This window comes from Doryrhamphus excisus, linkage group LG15 (assembly GCF_037039965.1).
Source record: "Doryrhamphus excisus strain RoL-2023G ecotype Guam linkage group LG15, RoL_Dexc_Guam_v1.1, whole genome shotgun sequence".
Taxonomy (NCBI): Eukaryota; Metazoa; Chordata; class Actinopteri; order Syngnathiformes; family Syngnathidae; genus Doryrhamphus; species Doryrhamphus excisus.
In genome coordinates this window covers 2,205,332-2,223,323 of record NC_136371.1, presented here as the reverse complement: position 1 = coordinate 2,223,323, position 17,992 = coordinate 2,205,332, and the positions used below count along the sequence as shown (strand labels likewise).

At 40.2% G+C, this 17,992-nt stretch overlaps 2 protein-coding genes across 5 annotated transcripts; both read left to right on the top strand.

Moving 5' to 3' along the window:
* The first annotated feature begins 4,397 nt into the window (after positions 1-4,397).
* On the top strand, positions 4,398-10,519 carry hnf4a (hepatocyte nuclear factor 4, alpha). Of its 3 annotated transcripts, none has more exons than XM_078796658.1 (11): positions 4,398-4,719; positions 4,799-4,896; positions 5,568-5,742; positions 5,827-5,921; positions 6,251-6,357; positions 6,441-6,596; positions 7,007-7,094; positions 7,189-7,341; positions 7,427-7,663; positions 9,105-9,227; positions 9,621-10,519. In XM_078796658.1, the coding sequence occupies exons 2-11, from the start codon at positions 4,809-4,811 to the stop codon at positions 9,761-9,763; spliced, it is 1,365 nt and encodes a 454-aa protein (XP_078652784.1). In that variant the 5' UTR covers positions 4,398-4,719; positions 4,799-4,808; the 3' UTR covers positions 9,764-10,519. The 3 variants fall into 3 exon arrangements, with proteins under 3 accessions (XP_078652784.1, XP_078652783.1, XP_057907170.2); XM_078796657.1 differs by having other exon boundaries at positions 4,399-4,689; positions 4,794-4,896; XM_058051187.2 differs by having other exon boundaries at positions 4,400-4,896.
* A 1,168-nt stretch (positions 10,520-11,687) lies between these two features.
* ttpal (tocopherol (alpha) transfer protein-like) lies at positions 11,688-16,999 on the top strand. Of its 2 annotated transcripts, XM_078796700.1 has the most exons (7): positions 11,688-11,953; positions 12,033-12,250; positions 13,031-13,274; positions 13,425-13,618; positions 14,385-14,495; positions 14,696-14,977; positions 15,009-16,999. In XM_078796700.1, exons 2-6 carry the CDS (start codon positions 12,050-12,052, stop codon positions 14,972-14,974), a joined length of 1,029 nt encoding a protein of 342 aa, XP_078652826.1. In that variant the 5' UTR covers positions 11,688-11,953; positions 12,033-12,049; the 3' UTR covers positions 14,975-14,977; positions 15,009-16,999. The 2 variants fall into 2 exon arrangements, with proteins under 2 accessions (XP_078652826.1, XP_057907171.2); XM_058051188.2 differs by having other exon boundaries at positions 14,696-16,998.
* The last annotated feature ends 993 nt before the right edge of the window (positions 17,000-17,992 follow it).

The following is a 17,992-nucleotide window of genomic DNA, read 5'->3' as shown; positions in this document are numbered from 1 at the left end:
AATGCTGTCATAACCGTCAAACTTCGACAAAGACTTATAATATGCGTCACCGACAAACAAATACAGGCTTTTACTCTGCTATGCCGCCATTGCTGCTTTATGTGGATTTTCAGGAAAAGTTGTGTAAACATACAAACACTCTCTGAAAGTTGAAAAGTTAAACCAAGGTTTTGTGTTGTTATGTAGGCCGATGATGTAATGAACAATCTTTGATGAAACCTTGAAGACCCAAAATTTGTTTCACTTTTGTGTTTACATCCATCTTCTACACCGCTTATTGTGACAAGGGTCACGAGCATGCTGGAGCCTATCCCAGCTGTCTTTGGGCGAGAGGCGGGTGTGGGTGTGACTGGTCATAGTGTCTGGTGTGACATATAAAATACTTGAATCGTGATAATTGCTTTCAAAAGAGACAAAAATTAATAATGACATTTCAAACAGGACCGTTTTGTAAACCCTGACTAAACCCAAGTTAGTGGGTCATGTAAAAAGAGTAAGCTATTGCGTTGGTGCTGGAGTCTATCCCAGCTGTCTTCAGGCGAGAGGCGGGGTACACCTTGAACTGGTGGCCAGCCAATCACAGGGCACATATAGACAAACAACCATTCACACTCACATTCATACCTATGGACAATTTGGAGTCGCTAACTAACCTAGCATGTTTTTGGAATGTGGGAGGAAACCGGAGTACCCGGAGAAAACCCACGCATGCACGGGGAGAACATGCAAACTCCACACAGAGATGGCCGAGGGTGGAATTGAACTCGCGTCTCCTAGCTGTGATGTCTGCACGCTAACCACTCGTCCGCTAAAAGCCTTTTTCTACCACAATCAGTGGGTCTACCCACTTTTTAAACACGAGTAGTCCCGTAAAAAAAAACTACAATGACCACATTTCCACCACATTTCTTATCAACTGATTGGAGGTGAGCCGTGGGTGGAATAAATAAAACACACCCATTTTGGCAGGGAACAGGAAGTCCAAGGAATAGGCGCAGACTCTAGAAGATCTAGAAAGCTATCTGTGCACGTTATCGTGTGTAGCTGCTCTAAAGGAGATTACAACTCAACACAAAGGCTGGAAATGAGCATAATAGGTCCCCTTTAAATGTTCATTTATCATATATAGCTATTTTTATACATTTTTAATTGTTTTCAGCATGTAAAACTAGAATTGTAAAACTATAAAAATGTGTTTTGTGTTCCTCATGAAACTTGAAAGAACACCATGGGTTTTTCAGTAGGGTGGCCTTTTTACAGAACAGTATTTAGAGTTTAGAATTCATCATTTTCCGGATCATAATGTAAAAAATAGTGGGTGGGTTTTCTCCGGGTACTCCGGTTTCCTCCCACATTCCAAAAACATGCTAGGTTAATTGGCCACTCCAAATTGTCCATAGGTATGAATGTGAGTGTGAATGGTTGTTTGTCTATATGTGCCCTGTGATTGGCTGGCCATCAGTCCAGGGTGTACCCCGCCAATCGCTGGAAGACAGCTGGGATAGGCTCCAGCACCCCCGCGACCCTTGTGAGGATAAGCGGTAGAAAGTCAATTTTATGATTTTTTTTTACTTTTACAATCAGTAACTGTTACATTTGTTCACTTCCTGCTTTCCATAATACAGTTTAAGGTTGTTTTTTTTGTTTGTTTTTTTGAATGAATGAATGAATGAATGAATATTAATAAAAGCACTAAGCAACACTAAGAGCCCTTGTTCTTCCTGCAAAACATGTTAATAAATACTTACTGTACATATAAAATATAATGTTGTTTTTGTCAAACGTCGAATATCTGTCAATGCATTGCCAAATTAGCAATGTGTTGAATCCTGAAAGCATTAAAACAAACTAAAACGCCACCCACCCACAACACAGATAGCGTTTAAAGCCCGTTCGCCACGCCGTATCTAAAACCTCACAACAGATTGTCAGTTCTTGATTAAGAAAGCTCTAACTGTGCCGATTATGTTTTATAGCCCTCGACATGACTGTTCCTTAAGGAGTTCACAGAAATGTAAGATGGGAGCAGCGATAAAAACTCTTTAATGGCAGGCGAGATAAGATTTACTTAAGAGTGACTCATGTAAAGCTGATTTCGGCCTCCCACTCCCCCTCACCCTGTCGCTTTGAAATAATCAGCAAACGTCTTGAGCAAATAGAAGCATTGCAGAAGAGCAGATCGAACATGTTGTAAGAGATGACCTCTGTGCACGCAAGCAAAACAGACGACCGTGTTTTGTGCAGAAGAATTATTATCGCCTATCCCCGCATACGAGTCTTCACCGCAAAGGTCGATGACTCCGTGATCATAGTGCCAACAACACTTTCTGGACGTTTTAATCACCTCCGTTGGTGGTTAGATGGCTGGGGGCTTGTCAAACTCTAATCATGGAACACATCATCTCACAATCACACCTCTGGAAACGTTAATTGGAAGAAGACTATTTTTATGAGTCCTTTGTATAACCTGTGCACCGTTAAGAAGTTCAGCTACATGAGGTTTACTGCTGGCTGAACTCGAGATCGTTGACCTGCTGCTGTGTACTGGCACTTTCTCTTCAAATACACCACTGCTGTTTGCCATGTCACATGCACCGGGAGAGACGTTCGATGCCATTTTTTTTATTCCAACTATACTAGTTGAATTATTACTGAATTGTACCATAATTATATGGAAATATCTATCAAAATGTATAAATTCACAGATGTATAGAAGGCCTTTTACGGTTGTAAACATGATACTGTTGATAGAAGCTCAACAGTTAAAGGGACTGGCATCAACCAAAAAAAACAATAGTAGTTTGCAAGAACACATTGTACAAAACAAGCCATGAATGGTAATGGTAATGATAATGATAATGATAATGATAATGGTAATGGTAATGGTAATGGTAATGGTAATGGTTTTATTTTATTTGAACATGCATCAGATTACAATTGAATGCATCCCATAATCAGTTCCCAGTTCCACATGTCCAAAAGGAGTAGGAAGAAGAAAAGCTTATTAAATCCTACCCCTCCATCTGGTACTTTTACAATCAGTAACTGTTACATTTGTTCACTTCCTGCTTTTTTTTTTGTCACGTACTGAAGCACGAGGTGAATGAATGCCATTCAGCTGAGGATTTTTATAATAATGAATTGTGGAATTTTTATTCATTTATTTTTTTTAAGGTAAAGGTAATGGGGATCCTTACAAATAAACAGATCTCATTGGTGACTTTTTCCACCTTAAAGAAAAAACTAAAACACTCAGATAAACAAATAAACATCTTAGGTGTGCAATAACAGTACCTTCATTTATTTCCTGAAACAGAAAACAAGATGAAAAAAAACAAAACATTTTCACTTTTGGCAAGTGGGCATATTAATTACACATCTGAAAAGTGCACATAAAATCGAAACAACATGGCTTGAAAACATGGCTTATCCTTCACTGGGCAAGCTAGAGCCAATCCCAGCTGTCTTCCTCAAACAATGCATAATGATGAGCCAATTCAAGAAACAATACAAGCAGTTGATGTTTGCTAAATACAAGGATGAAGAGTCTTGAACCAGTCATGATGTGCTATATATATCACTATATTGACACTTACTATGGTACCCATTATGGCATTGGATGCTCATATCACCTCCTACTTCAGTACGAGGTACATTATTAAAAAAAAAAATTAAACTGCATTAGAAAGCAGGAAGTGAACAAATGTAACAGTCACTGATTGTAAAAGTACCAGATGGAGGGGTAGGATTTAATAAGCTTTGCTTCTTCCTACTCCTTTTGGACATGTGGAACTGGGAACTGATTATGGGATGAACTCAAATGTAATCTGATGCATGTTCAAATGAAATAAAACCATTAGCATTAGCATTTTTTGACCCTTTGTATTGAGTTGTGGACTGATGCAGGATGCAAATTCATCCATAATAGAAGGATCATGAAGTTTTTAATCTTGTAGCTCGAGTCAACGTACTACAGTAGATCCATCCTATTGATTTAGAAAGCGCTCTAACCAAAACAACCTTTAAAAACAGCCATTAGTTTCCATCAAATGAGCGTAATTGTGAAAGAATAATGAAATCATTGCTACTGATTGAGTCAGACGGGTCATTCCGTTGTCAATAAGCTGGAGTCAAGATAGGTGACAAAATGAAATCAAGTGTTGAAAACAAGGCTCTTGCGCGTCATTTAAAAACAACAATGAAGCCTCGGGTGATTTATTTGGCCTCTTAATTATATGAGCATTAGCTGAGATTTAGCAGCAAAGTAGCTCTGAATATGATGGACTAATATGACTCGGCGTTGGACTCGCCGCCTATGTGACGTCAGCGCGTGGTAGAAAGCCTAGCTAGCTGGGTTATGAAATGTAAAATATACAAAGTGATTTAACGCTGGGTTCGCCTCTCACGGAGGAACTGTTGAACCATTGCAGATGAAAAGAGGATGGAAGATATCGAAGTTGTCCTATCTCTTCAAAGAGAAAAAAAAAACAGTGATTCGCCATTGGAGAGGTTAGTTAACCATCAACCTGATATGCGCCACCTCTTCTGTGGTTAGCGGCACGAGGGAAGGAGGCCAGCTTATGTCAGTATCCTGTCAGGTCCCCATCAATTCTGGGAGCTACCTTATGTCTGGGTGGAGCCAGATTGCCCCAAAAAAAAAAAAAAAAAAGAAAGACAAGGACACTGGAGGTGTGTTGGGGTGTGAGAAGAAGAAGGAGGGTGGGGGCACAGTAGCTTCTTGGACAAGTCTTTCTGTCACATTGTCAGGTAGTGGAGCATTTGTTTGTCCAAAGCACAGGCAGGCAAAGATGGACATGGCAGACTACAGCGAGGCTCTGGACCCGGCGTACACAACGCTGGAGTTTGAAAACATGCATGTGCTCGCTATGGGCGCAGGTGAGTCACATACGTACGACTGCGGCCGGCGCTCAACTTTGAGTCTTTCGCTGGTCAAGGGTCGTTTTCTTCTCACTCAGAGCTATGATTCTTAGCTGTGGTCCATGGGGCCATTTTTATCACGTATCAGCTTGTGGACTATCATGCTGTTAGATTGATTTCACTGGCTTGATGTTTGAATGGGTTTGAGTAGCGTGGTCATTACTCTACTATTACATAGTCTGTTCCCACAGTGTCCATATCAGTTTTATTAATACCTCAAGTGCTTCCAGTGAGATCAACTTATTTAAACATGCACTCTCCCGTGACGTGACGCCTGGCTGGGGAACTTGATTCTAAATTCCCACTCAGAACAGAAAAAAAATAAGTAGTCAATCTCTCTGAGGAGTTATTTTTCTGCCTGTTTTAATCAGTAGATGCGCCATGCTACATTGTGATTGATTGAGCCAAAACTGTCACAGAATCAAACCCCCATCCATCATGTTCTTATTGACTGTCTGAGCTACTCAAGGAGGTAAATTATCTCCATAAACACTTGAGTGATGGTTTTCATCAGCAATCCACAACGCCGATGATCGTGTTTGCTGAAGTCGTTCACACCTTCTCATTATTAAGCTCACTGGAATGGGCCATGCGGCTAAGTTCTTTCTGACTCCTTTCTACCTCCCCAGACTCCTCGCCGGCTGAGAGCACCAACATGAGCGCCACCGGTCACCTGACGGCGGGCAGCCTGTGTGCTATATGTGGAGATAGAGCCACCGGCAAGCACTACGGCGCATCTAGCTGTGACGGCTGCAAAGGCTTCTTCAGGCGTAGCGTTCGCAAAAACCACATGTACTCGTGCAGGTGGGATTTGAATGCAGCTTCATATATGTTAAATGTATTTTATGACTGAATGACGGCACATAATGCATTCACTTCACATTGCAGGTTCAATCGACAATGTATTGTGGATAAAGACAAGAGAAACCAATGTAGATACTGCAGACTGAAGAAATGTTTCAGGGCTGGCATGAAGAAAGAAGGTAGGAGACTTTAATCTTGTCAAAGCAAAAAAAAAAAAAAACAACAGAAAACAGCATGCATGTTTTCTTGGAAAAAAAAAAAAAATCTCAGCTTGGTCTCATTAAATTGACACCAGTCAGCACGGGTGTGTTGCAACAGAGAAGAGTAGTACTTTGTTAATGATCACTCCACAGGGCGATGAAGTCTCTGACCGGCTTATGCTGAGCAAACACCTCTGAGCAATAATAGCCATATACTGATAAACATACAGCCTTGGAAGTCTTTTTCTTAGTGAGAGACTTGACTCGGTTGCATTCATCATGCATGTAACACGTATGAACGTGTGCAGCTGTGCAGAACGAAAGAGACCGAATCAGCACCAGGAGATCTAGCTATGAAGACAGCAGTTTACCGTCCATCAACGCACTCATTCAGGCAGATGTGCTGTCAAGACAGGTATAGGCCTTCTCATCCGGCTGCCATTCACAAGCGCCCGAAATAAACCAATAACATAACTTATTTAACCCTGCCTTATTTAGATCACATCCCCTGCTCCCATCCTGAACAGCGACATTCGCACCAAAAAGATCGCCACCATCACAGACGTGTGCGAGTCCATGAAACAGCAACTTCTGGTGCTTGTGGAGTGGGCCAAGTACATCCCGGCATTCTGTGACCTGCCCCTAGATGACCAGGTAAGATTCAGACACAGTTGACATAGTTGTATAGACATTCTGGTCACTCATCAACCAACCGACTGCTGGGACAACATCCATCCAGAGTATACGGATGAGCATCCAAATAAGTTCTTTTTAAAACAAGCAGCGGAATAAATGAAGATAAATGATTAAAACCCATGACTTTTCACACCTACAACCTTAAGTCGTCCATGCTGAGTAGTTAATGTATTTTAATCCCAAGTTAGAAAATGATGAGCTAGTTTTAAAGTTATATCCCTCCTTGGTAAAAAAGTGTTGAATCATTAACAGTGGGATCACCGGTTCTTGGTAACTGATTTGCTGATGCTGTATTCGGAAGGGGTTTGTTTTCCTCTCAGACCAAAAAATGTTAGAAAATGCTTTAAATAATTCCATTTTTCTTTCAGGTGGCATTGCTTCGAGCTCATGCTGGAGAACATCTGTTGCTTGGTGCGGCAAAGAGGTCTATGTTATTTAAAGATATCCTCTTATTAGGTAAAACGGCACCTCTATAAGAATGTTTCCATCATGCTTCTGCTAGGTACTGCAGTCCTGTTAGTACTCACAGTAAAAGCTCATTATGTTGCAGGAAATGACCACATCGTTCCCAGGAACTGTCCTGAACTAGAGGTGGGTCGGGTAGCTGTGAGAATCCTGGACGAGCTAGTGCTTCCCTTCCAGGAGCTTCAAATAGATGACAGCGAATATGCCTGCTTGAAGGCCATTGTTTTCTTTGACCCAGGTATTAAAATCAAAACAATAAGAAGGCTAAAAATAGCCCTTATTGTATAGTCGTCATAAATGATAAGGCTTCTATGTGTCCACAGATGCAAAGGGTCTGAGTGACCCTGGGAAGATCAAACGAATGCGATACCAGGTTCAGGTCAGCCTGGAGGACTACATCAACGACCGGCAATACGACTCCCGGGGACGTTTCGGGGAGTTGCTCCTACTGCTGCCGACCCTACAGAGCATCACCTGGCAAATGATTGAACAAATCCAGTTTGTCAAACTTTTTGGCATGGCCAAGATTGACAATCTTCTACAGGAAATGCTTCTCGGAGGTAAGTGAATAAGTGTCTGCTTCGTTGACATTGTATTGCATTTCTACTTTTTATTTAGTAGTTATTTTGTGCCGTTGGGACAATGGCATTACAATGGAACGAGAAGAATTCAGTAAAATGGTGACGATTTTGGTTTTATTTCATTTGAACATGCATCAGATTACAATTGAGTGCATCCCATAATCAGTTCCCAGTTCCACATGTCAAAAAGGAGTAGGAAGAAGCAAAGCTTATTAAATCCTACCTCTCCATCTGGTACTTTAACAATCGGTAACTGTTACATTTGTTCACTTCCTGCTTTCCATAATACAGTTTAAGTTTTTTGGGGTTTTTTTTAATAATATGAGCATCCAATGACATAATGGGTACCATAGTAAGTGTCAATATAGTGATATATATAGCACATCATGACTGGTTCAAGACTCTTCATCCTTGTATTTAGCAATTTTGACAAGAGAATTCAAAACTTGCTTGCAGTTGGCCAACTTACACTATTTTAATAAGCTCCTCTCAATCATAAATAATGGAAAAGAAATGAAAGAATGCATGCTGACTGAGGCAGGGAAATCACAATTTTACACTCATGCCCATGTGCTTGGCTGCACGGTGACCGAGTGGTTAGCGCACAGGCCACATAACTCGGAGACCCAAGTTTGATTCCACCCCCGGGCATCTCTGTGTGGAGTTTGCATGTTCTCCCCGTGCATGCGTGGGTTTTCTCCGGTACTCCGGTTTCCTCCCACATTCCAAAAACATGCTAGGTTAATTAGCGACTCCAAATTGTCCATAGGTATGAATGTGAGTGTGAATGGTTGTTTGTCTATATGTGCCCTGTGATTGGCTGGCGACCAGTCCAAGGTGTACCCCGCCCCCGGAAATGAGCATAATAGGTCCCCTTTAAATGTTCATTTATCATATATAGCTATTTTTATACATTTTTAATTGTTTTCAGCATGTAAAACTAGAATTGTAAAACTATAAAAATGTGTTTTGTGTTCCTCATGAAACTTGAAAGAACACCATGGGTTTTTCAGTAGGGTGGCCTTTTTACAGAACAGTATTTAGAGTTTAGAATTCATCATTTTCCGGATCATAATGTAAAAAATAGTGGGTGGGTTTTCTCCGGGTACTCCAATTTCCTCCCACATTCCAAAAACATGCTAGGTTAATTGGCCACTCCAAATTGTCCATAGGTATGAATGTGAGTGTGAATGGTTGTTTGTCTATATGTGCCCTGTGATTGGCTGGCCACCAGTCCAGGGTATACCCCGCCTCTCGCCCGAAGACAGCTGGGATAGGCTCCAGCACGCATGCGACCCTCGTGAGGATAAGCAGTAGAAAATGAATGAATGAATACATGTCCATATATTTAGTTGGAGGCACTTGAACGCATCATACACTCCCAATTAATAGAAACTGTTGATTTGGTTTTGTCTTATAGGTTCTGCCAATGAAGCTCCACATGCACCTCATTCTCTTCACCCTCACCTTGTTCAGGAGCACCTCAGTAGCAACGTCATCGTGGCCAGCAACATGCCAACGCCTATCCATAATGGACAAATCTGTATGTAAAAAAAACATGTAATTAGTTCTCAATGTTTAGTCCTCACTTTTTACAGTGGAGGGTTAGAGACTCTGATTGAGTTAGTTTGATCGATCCAAATGTGCAGGAAGTGTTTCTCTCCCAGCTCTATGTGCAGCCGAGTCATGTAGCTGAAAGGGCTTGGCAGAATAATCCTTCAAATTCTTCACGCAAACTAATCTGGCTTACTTTGTCAAACAAAACTTCTGTTATTCTTTCTTAACATGTTTAATGCTCTGAGAAATTTCACAAAAGTGCTTGTTCTTTATCTGAAAATGATGTTGTCCCGAGATATGTTCTACCACAGGATGGCAAATATAGACCCACTTACAGTCCTGGCTAACGCTCCGCTTTGCTTTGTGTTCTACTTTTCAGCCACTCCGGAAACCCCAATACCATCTCCGCCTACAGCCTCCAGCTCAGAACATTATAAAATAGCCCAAGGGGTCATAGCCACTGTTCCCAAGCAGCCAACCTCCATCCCTCTACCGACCATTACCAAGCAAGAAGCTGTCTAAAAAGAGTTTTTAGTTTTTAGTTTTTAGGATCTTCATTTGTAACTTCCCAAATATAGAGACACTTAAAGCTGTCAACTGGACTGCGACAAAGTATCAAAGTGCCTTGAAAATAATGACACTAATGTCCCTTGCTGTTTCCAGTTTAGAGACTACTGGGTTCCAACCTTGTTCACACACGCAGTTGAATGCCACAGAAAAATAATTAACAAAGCTATTTATCGTTCTGTGTGATTGGCATTTAGAACATGGTTGTGTATATAGTTTTTGAAAGGCCAACATTCCCTTCTTTTGTGTGGACATTGCTTATGTTTGACATGGCGATGAAACCATGTCAGTATTTTATGAATGTTACAGGGCTTTGCATTCTGTTTAGTGTTGCGTGTTTTTATATTTCATGTTCATTATGTGGTACAGTATAATGGTGTGGCATTGCATTTTATCAAAGCTAAAGAAAAAAAACGCTTATCTTGTTATGCCAAGTCTGTGTAATAAGACTAAAATATCTGCTTGTTTTATATACTAGCAATAAGTAATATGTTCACACTACTTTTTTCTGAAGCAACCACACCGAGGAGGTTCTCCAGGAACATGCGGTTCTTTTCTTTTTGTTTTTTTATGTGTATATTTTGTGTTTAGTACTTTCAAGTCACGTTTTACTGATAATAAATTGTGTCTTGTAACCTGTACTGCCTTACAACCAAGCAATATGTTGCCATACAATGTGAAGATGAACTAATAAATCAAGATCTATTTTTACATTGCAAGTCTTTCAGTTCTATCACACACACCATACAAATAATGCATCTATTTTATGAACTCAAATGAAGGCGTTTTATTTAAAATAAAAATACACAAAGCGTGGTGCAACGTGGAAGTGCTATTCCATCTCTGATAACATGTTGTTGTACATCGATTTGAAAAAACAGAAAAAAAAACATGATTCAATTGAAGGCATATTCAATTTTTTTGTATTATTACTATTGTACAAATACTGACTAAAACACCTGAAATGTACATGAATAAATGACGTGTGATATACAATATGAACTATGAATGATATGAACTATTGTCCTCATTTGGGTCATGGGGGCATGCTGGAGCCTACCCCAGCTGACTTCGTGCGAGAGGCGGGGTACACTTGGACTGTTTGGCATCAAAGCCAAAATTCAAATGCAATTTTTTATATGAAGTGAAACTGCATTTAAAATACTAATTGTATTGATTGAGTGATCATAATTGTAGTGTTGCTAAAATAAATGATTGTTTTCTTAACTTACTACAATGACATACTGCTGTTAAATACTATGCATTTGTGGAATGAAGCTGCAAAGTTAAACCATTATTATTATTAATTCATTATTTTTTATTTGACATATATACTTCTCCGGTCTGGGGTTTTACTTTGAATGATGTAAATATTTAAGTCTCAACATGAGTTGACAAGTACAGTCCAGAGGAAGGCAAATTCTGCCATCTACAGCATGAACATGCACCACCAGTGGGTTCTGGCCTCAAACAGCAACGTAAGCACCATATTTTAATGTAGACAAAGAAAGAAAGTTATTATATATATTAAAAAAAAGTACTAAACTGCACTTACAGGGGGAGGAAAAATTGAAAATACTGATTAAAGAAAGTGGGTTAAATAAGTGTATAAAAGAAACGAATGTGAATCGAAGAGTGTTTTCATAATTTAAAAATGACAATACTGTAATATAGCGAGTATATTCACAGACACGTTTATGGTGCTAAAGTTTGCATACAATTACTGTACAATGCAGGACTAAAATACTACGTCATCATACGTCACTACAAGAAGCTTCCGTAGTTGAGCACGTGACAACTATTAGCCAATAGACATTTAGTTACTCGGGTAGTTGCGCACGTGACAAACATTAGCCAATAGGCATCTAGTTACCCGGAAGTGATGGGTGGTTGACGAGTCTGTTGTGATTTTTGCCACTCGATCCTAGTGGTGAATTGACGCACTTAATATGTTAGTACCAACCCTGTAAGTTGAGTTAAATGCATTTTCAAGATCAGCCCTTATTCTGATGTCAGGATTGTCGCATAGTCTCATTCAAGGGCCATGTTAAAATGAGCTATGGAATCCATGTTGAGTGATGGTTTAATCCAACCGTGACCTTATCGCCTTTGAAAAGGTTTTGAAGTCAAGTCCACAGTCACCGGGTAAGTTAAATATCTGCTGTCTGTCGTTTAAATGCTTTAAACGGGTGTGTCATACCTGCTGTGTTGGTTTTCCAAACAGCTCCATCCAGTCAGTTCATGGCTGAGTCTATCGATCTTAGGTCTGACTCAGTCAACCCAACAGCAGCTACAGAACCTGTTTGGTTCCCTGGACCCCCACCACCGGTTTACACCTGCACCCTGAGCCCCGAGTTGGTAGCGAAGGCACGAGAGGAGCTCCAGGAGAAACCAGAATGGCGTCTAAGGGATGTTCAAGCACTACGAGACATGATACTGAAGGTTTTTCATATTCACTTACTTGCTTTAAAAGCCATGCATGGTTAAAGGGACTGTATCTAGATTACAGTTTTTGAAACTCAAAAAGCATCATAGTTGTAAGCAATAGTGGCTTAAAATATTGTATTAAAATAATTGTACATTTTTGTTCTCCCCAAATAAAATAACTGTTGTTCATGGCTGTCAGATGGCACACACCCAAACACGGTAGGTGGAATATAATGTCAACAGTAGCTAATCCCTCATTTATCACGGTCAACTGGTTCTGACATATGACATGCTGTAGAAAATCTGTTTACAAGCTTCTTAATACATTTTTTTAACATTATTAGAGCCCTCTAACATTAAAAAAAACACCCACATTGTCACCTGTACATTCATGTTACCCGATATAGTAGATTGTGCTTGTGTGTGTCGCAGTAAATGTATTAGGGTTGGGCGATATTTTTTAATATACCCGTATAGATTCTTCCAATGACAAGAAGATTACTTATACTAATAAAAATGATAAAACGTGAACAAGACGAGTTGATGACATTGCGCAGCAGCGGATATGATATGATAAAATGAATGAAATGCTGTCATGAAAGGAAGCTAACAGAGTTAGCTTGTGTGGTTGTGAGTGTAGGCTAGGGACGACTGTACTTTCGAATGTTGGCACCCTCAAGGTAGCTGCAGGAGGAACCCGTTCAGTACAGTTCCTTTTTTAAAAATAGCTAAAAAGCATCCTTGTTAAATAAAGCTACCAGCTACTTTTCTTTTTCTTTTTTCTTTAATGTGCAGGAACAGCCCAATCTCAGGACAAGGCTCGATGATGCCTTCCTTCTGCGCTTCCTGAGGGCCAGAAAATTTGACTACGACCGAGCACTGCAGTTGTTGCTGAATTACCATGCAGGACGTAAGGCTTGGCCAGAGGTGTTTCAGGAGCTGAAGCCATCTACGGTGAAGCATGTACTGGATTTGGGCTTTCTCACAGTCTTGCCTCAACCTGACCCCAGCGGAAGGTACATCCTCTGCCTCCGGCCAGGTGGGTGTTTGCATTGTGAATAAATTTCAAGTCCACATTGAAAATGTTCTTGCAGTTTTCAGTCATTTGTACAATGATGTCAAATGTGCAAATACTGAAAATAGTACATATTTTTTTTTGACTGTGCCTCACTTGTACTTCTTTATACAGGAAAATGGAAACCAAACGACTATCCATTTGTTGACAATGTGAGGGCCCTTTATCTGACGCTTGAGAAGCTGATCCAGCCGGAAGAAACACAAGTTAACGGTATTGTTATCCTGGCCGACTACACTGGAGTTGGAATGTCACAGGCTTCCAATCCAGGCCCATTCCTTGCCAAAAAGGTTGTGAGCATCCTTCAGGTAAGAAATCTGAATCTTTTTTTTTTTTTTTACGAATAAGGCCATGTCCATACCAACACACATATTTTAAGAAAAATGCAAATTGTGTTGCAAAATGCAAATTTGCAAATTTCCCCACTGATGGACGAATAAAGGCATATCTTATCTTATCTAAAAAGCATAATAGGTCCCCTTCAATGAATAGATTTTCTAAAAACGGCATCCACATGAGTTAAAAAAAAATGTTTCCATATAAAAACACATTCACCGTCTGTCATGCACAAGTTTGGCCAATCAGAAGCCTGAAAAAGCTACCACAGGTAACTTGGTAATGCATTATAACGGCTCTGTTCATTAATATTATGATATATTAGATGTAAAATCATTGCCCACTTACAGAGAGCCCAGGAAACACTGATTGTTTTAATCTCCCGTGCATGTTAGTATAAGGCACACACACACATTTGTGTCTCTCGCTAATGTAACTAATGTTCTGTTGTTAGATTAGGTTGAAAAAACATGAATTATGTTGCACATGACACAAATGATACAAACCAACATGCTTGGTTTTATTCATCTACATAGTTTTTTGAAAATCTTCACTCTGGCCAAAGTTTTCCAAATTCTCAGCTTTTAAGGACAAAATACGGTGCATTTAAAAGAAATATCCGTATTCGTATGGACATGGCCTAAATGTTATTGTTGAATTGCTTTGGCACTCACATCACGTGTTTGACACATCCCAGCTTTGCCTGCTTTTGAAAGCAGCTTCTTTTCTAATTTACAGGATGGCTTTCCAATCAGAATCAAGGCTGTTAACATAATTAATGAGCCCCGGATTTTCAAAGGCATCTTTGCTGTTATCAAACCTTTTCTGAAGGAGAAAATGGCAGAGCGGGTAACTTATCTTCTTTAGTCTCCTTTAGTTCCACACAAAGAACAATTTTGAATCATTTTTATCCCTTTTATCTTCATGCTTGTGTTGCACAATCATTTTCATCAGATAAAATGAAATCTCTTGAGAGTAGTGACTGTGTACTCATTAACATAATGATTTGATGAATGGCGTAACTGATGTTCTTTCATTGTTTCGTACAGTACGTGCTTCACAGCTCAGACCTGCGCTCTCTGCACCGGAACATTCCCCGCTCAGTTCTGCCAGAGGAGTATGGAGGCGTTGCAGGCCAGCTTGACATGCGTGCATGGTCGAGACTGCTGCTGGACTCTGAGGAGGAATTCATAGTGGAGTTCTGCCAGCCAGATCCACTAGAGGGTGTCGTGCTGCCAGAGTCCATGCTCTTTGATGGAGGGGAAGCCAGCGGTCAGGGTGAAGACGCTTTCAGGGGTCTGCGCTCTCAGCTTTACTCATGTTACTGATAAAGACTCTAAGTACACTAAATTGGAATTATGATTGGTGGAGGAAATTGCAAATATTCAATATTTTGGACTAACACAGAAGCACTATTTGGATGGAGTTGGATGGTCAGTGTTGTGTAGTTTGCGCTCCGCTCATTCTGTCACCAGCTGCAGGCAGCATGTGACACGAGGATGGCAACAACTTCATCAGTGTTTGAACTATAAACGGCCACATCTAATTATTAATGTTTTTCACTTTACATAACATCATGGTCCCTTTTTTCTATTTGTATTAACGGTGCACGGTCTGCATAGTCTCATGCGCCTACAATGCCAATGTTAAGATTAAAGGACAAGCGGGGTGGATTAACTCGAGCATCACCTGCCTGATTTAAATTTAAACATGACCAAAATATCTCACCCCTCTCGCTTGAAGTCCGCCGGGATACGCTCCAGCTCACCCTTGATCCTGAACAGGATAAGCGGTCGAAAATGAAAATATCTCTTAGCGATGCACTGAAGGCATAGTAGTTGGGAAGATAGTATATAGGAAAAGTACCACGACATAGTACTGCTAGAACCATCATTTTTATTACATGTCAGATGTCATATCTAAACAGCTATTGCATTGCCTTAAAGTGATGTATTATACAGTACTAACCAAAGCTATATCCATGTGTATTTTCATTACTGTATATGTACCAGGTTGGCTTGCATTGTATTCGAGCACCTTTGCTTGATTACACTTTAGTTTTCTGTTGCCTCAAATCCTTTTTATAGAGGATTATTTTTCCAAGTTCTGATAATCTGCCTTGTGTTTTTTATATTTTATTTTAACCTTTCATGACCTGTATATCCGTCTGTCATCACACATTCCCAACACATGGCCCACACACGGTGAATGGGGATACGCAGCGACTGAACATTCAGTTCTTACTATGTCCTGTGTATGGAACTGTGCCATAATACTACATCTGCTCTTTTGCGCTGACTTATTGCTCACTTGAGCAATAGCATTATATTTTACGCATGCCTCTTGCTGTAAGTGTATTGTGTCGCAGAATATAACAGTAAAGTAAAAATCCAAATGAAATGGTTTTGTTATAATTAGAAAGCGGAAGTTGTTGGAGAAGGAAGGCTCTCTGCTGAGTCATACAGCCTGTTGGCATTTTTACAAAGCTGCTCTGGACGGGATCTGAGTTTCTTAAAACGCTCTCATGATTCACTACTGTGGGACCATCAGAGCAATGCGGTCAAAGTAGAAAAATGCTCCATGATACTGATTTTTTTAATATAACATCTTTAGACTGGTATCAGTATTGAAAAACACTAGGAATAATACCGAAGCGCCAATGTATCGGCAGTGCGATGGTACTGGATGATGTCGAGGCTATTGGCATACTGGTGGTGTTTTCTTTAGTAATTGCACACCGACCCCAGACTTACTACAGAAATGCAGCAAACTTCTAAATGTAAACATATCATTTCATGTCCAGGTAAAGAGAAAATATTTATTTCTTGTGAGGCAAGGTCACATTGAAACTTATGGATTTCATTTGTGCCTATTGAATCACACAGTGTCAAGACTTCAGAATGATTAGATGCAATATTCACAACATTGAAAAAAATCTATGTTGTCTATGTAGTATACATCTGTAAAACTATTATTTCACTTTACATGTTGTATATTTCCAAATGCCTTTACTTTGTGATTTTGGCCAGCCTTTCAAGTCAAGCAACTCTACGATAAATCCAGATGTTGAAATATATTTCCACCAGAACATGTACTGTATGTTTTCCAGTGAAGAGCTATATGTGCATGTGTCTCTCATGATTAAAATGACCTCAGCATGTGAGCCTGCTGGTCTGTTTGGCCTGTTGCCACAGAAACATTAACACAGAGCACAGCTCCTTCATGCTTCTTCTCTTTTCTCTGTCATGGGAATATACTGCATACACTATTTGATACTCGTGGCCTGATGTTTCTTTCATGATCAAGAGTCTTCCACTCATTTTAGAATGTTATTATACATGCCAGAAAAGAGCTTGTAATATTGAAATATTTGTCAATGTAATGAATACAGATATGTAGCGACTCCAAATTGTCCATAGGTATTGGCTGGCGACCACTCCAGGGTGTACCCTTCCTCTTGGCCGAAGACATCCGGGATAGGCTCAAGCATACCGCCGTGACCGCAGTGAGGATAAGTGGTATAGAAAATGGATATATGGTGATGTAATCTCTTTGCTTGAGCTTTTCTTGACATTTAACAGAAAACCTCATGTTTTAGTGCACGTGAGACGAGCGGAATTTCCAAAGTCAAGAGCACAAGGGGGTAAGTCTTATCTCCAGCTTGTGTTTCTCAAGCGCTCAGATCGTAGAAAAGAATGGCCTGTCTTGAGATCTGCAGAAAGACCTAAAAGGTCAATCTGGCATGTACCATTCACTAAATGAATGGAAGTTAAGCCCAAAGCCAGCATGCATCTCATTTTTTACTATATAAAGCCCAAATCAGTCAAATGCAGAACGACTCCATATTGCAGTCCCATGATTGACTTTGCTTTTTGCACAATATTAGAGACGATCTTATCATTGTGTACACAAGGCTTGTAGCTAGTTTGCAATTGTGATCTTGCCCCTTGGTGGGTGCGTTTTCAACACCAAATCTCAGAACCGGTTCCTACCATCATCATCGATGATGCTGTACAACATTGCATTGCTGCAGCATCTTAAAGTTGATGTTTGGACAGGTTACAGGTTAGATAAGTAATGATGTAGCAGTAACACCATGGACCCCCCACCCACCCAAAAAAAGCATGCACTCGGCATCCATTCACATCCGTCTTATGTTACCCCTAAAATGCTCATTTTCTATATTAATAATAGGAATGTGAAACCGATTATGGCCCCCCTTTCATGCCGTGTGATGCATCCTGTTCATTGTAAACATGCTTAACAGGACCAACATGAGAAAAGCTGCAGGCTCTCTGGGGGGAAACATCATCAGGTGGGTGTATTCTGGTTTGATGCACCACTAA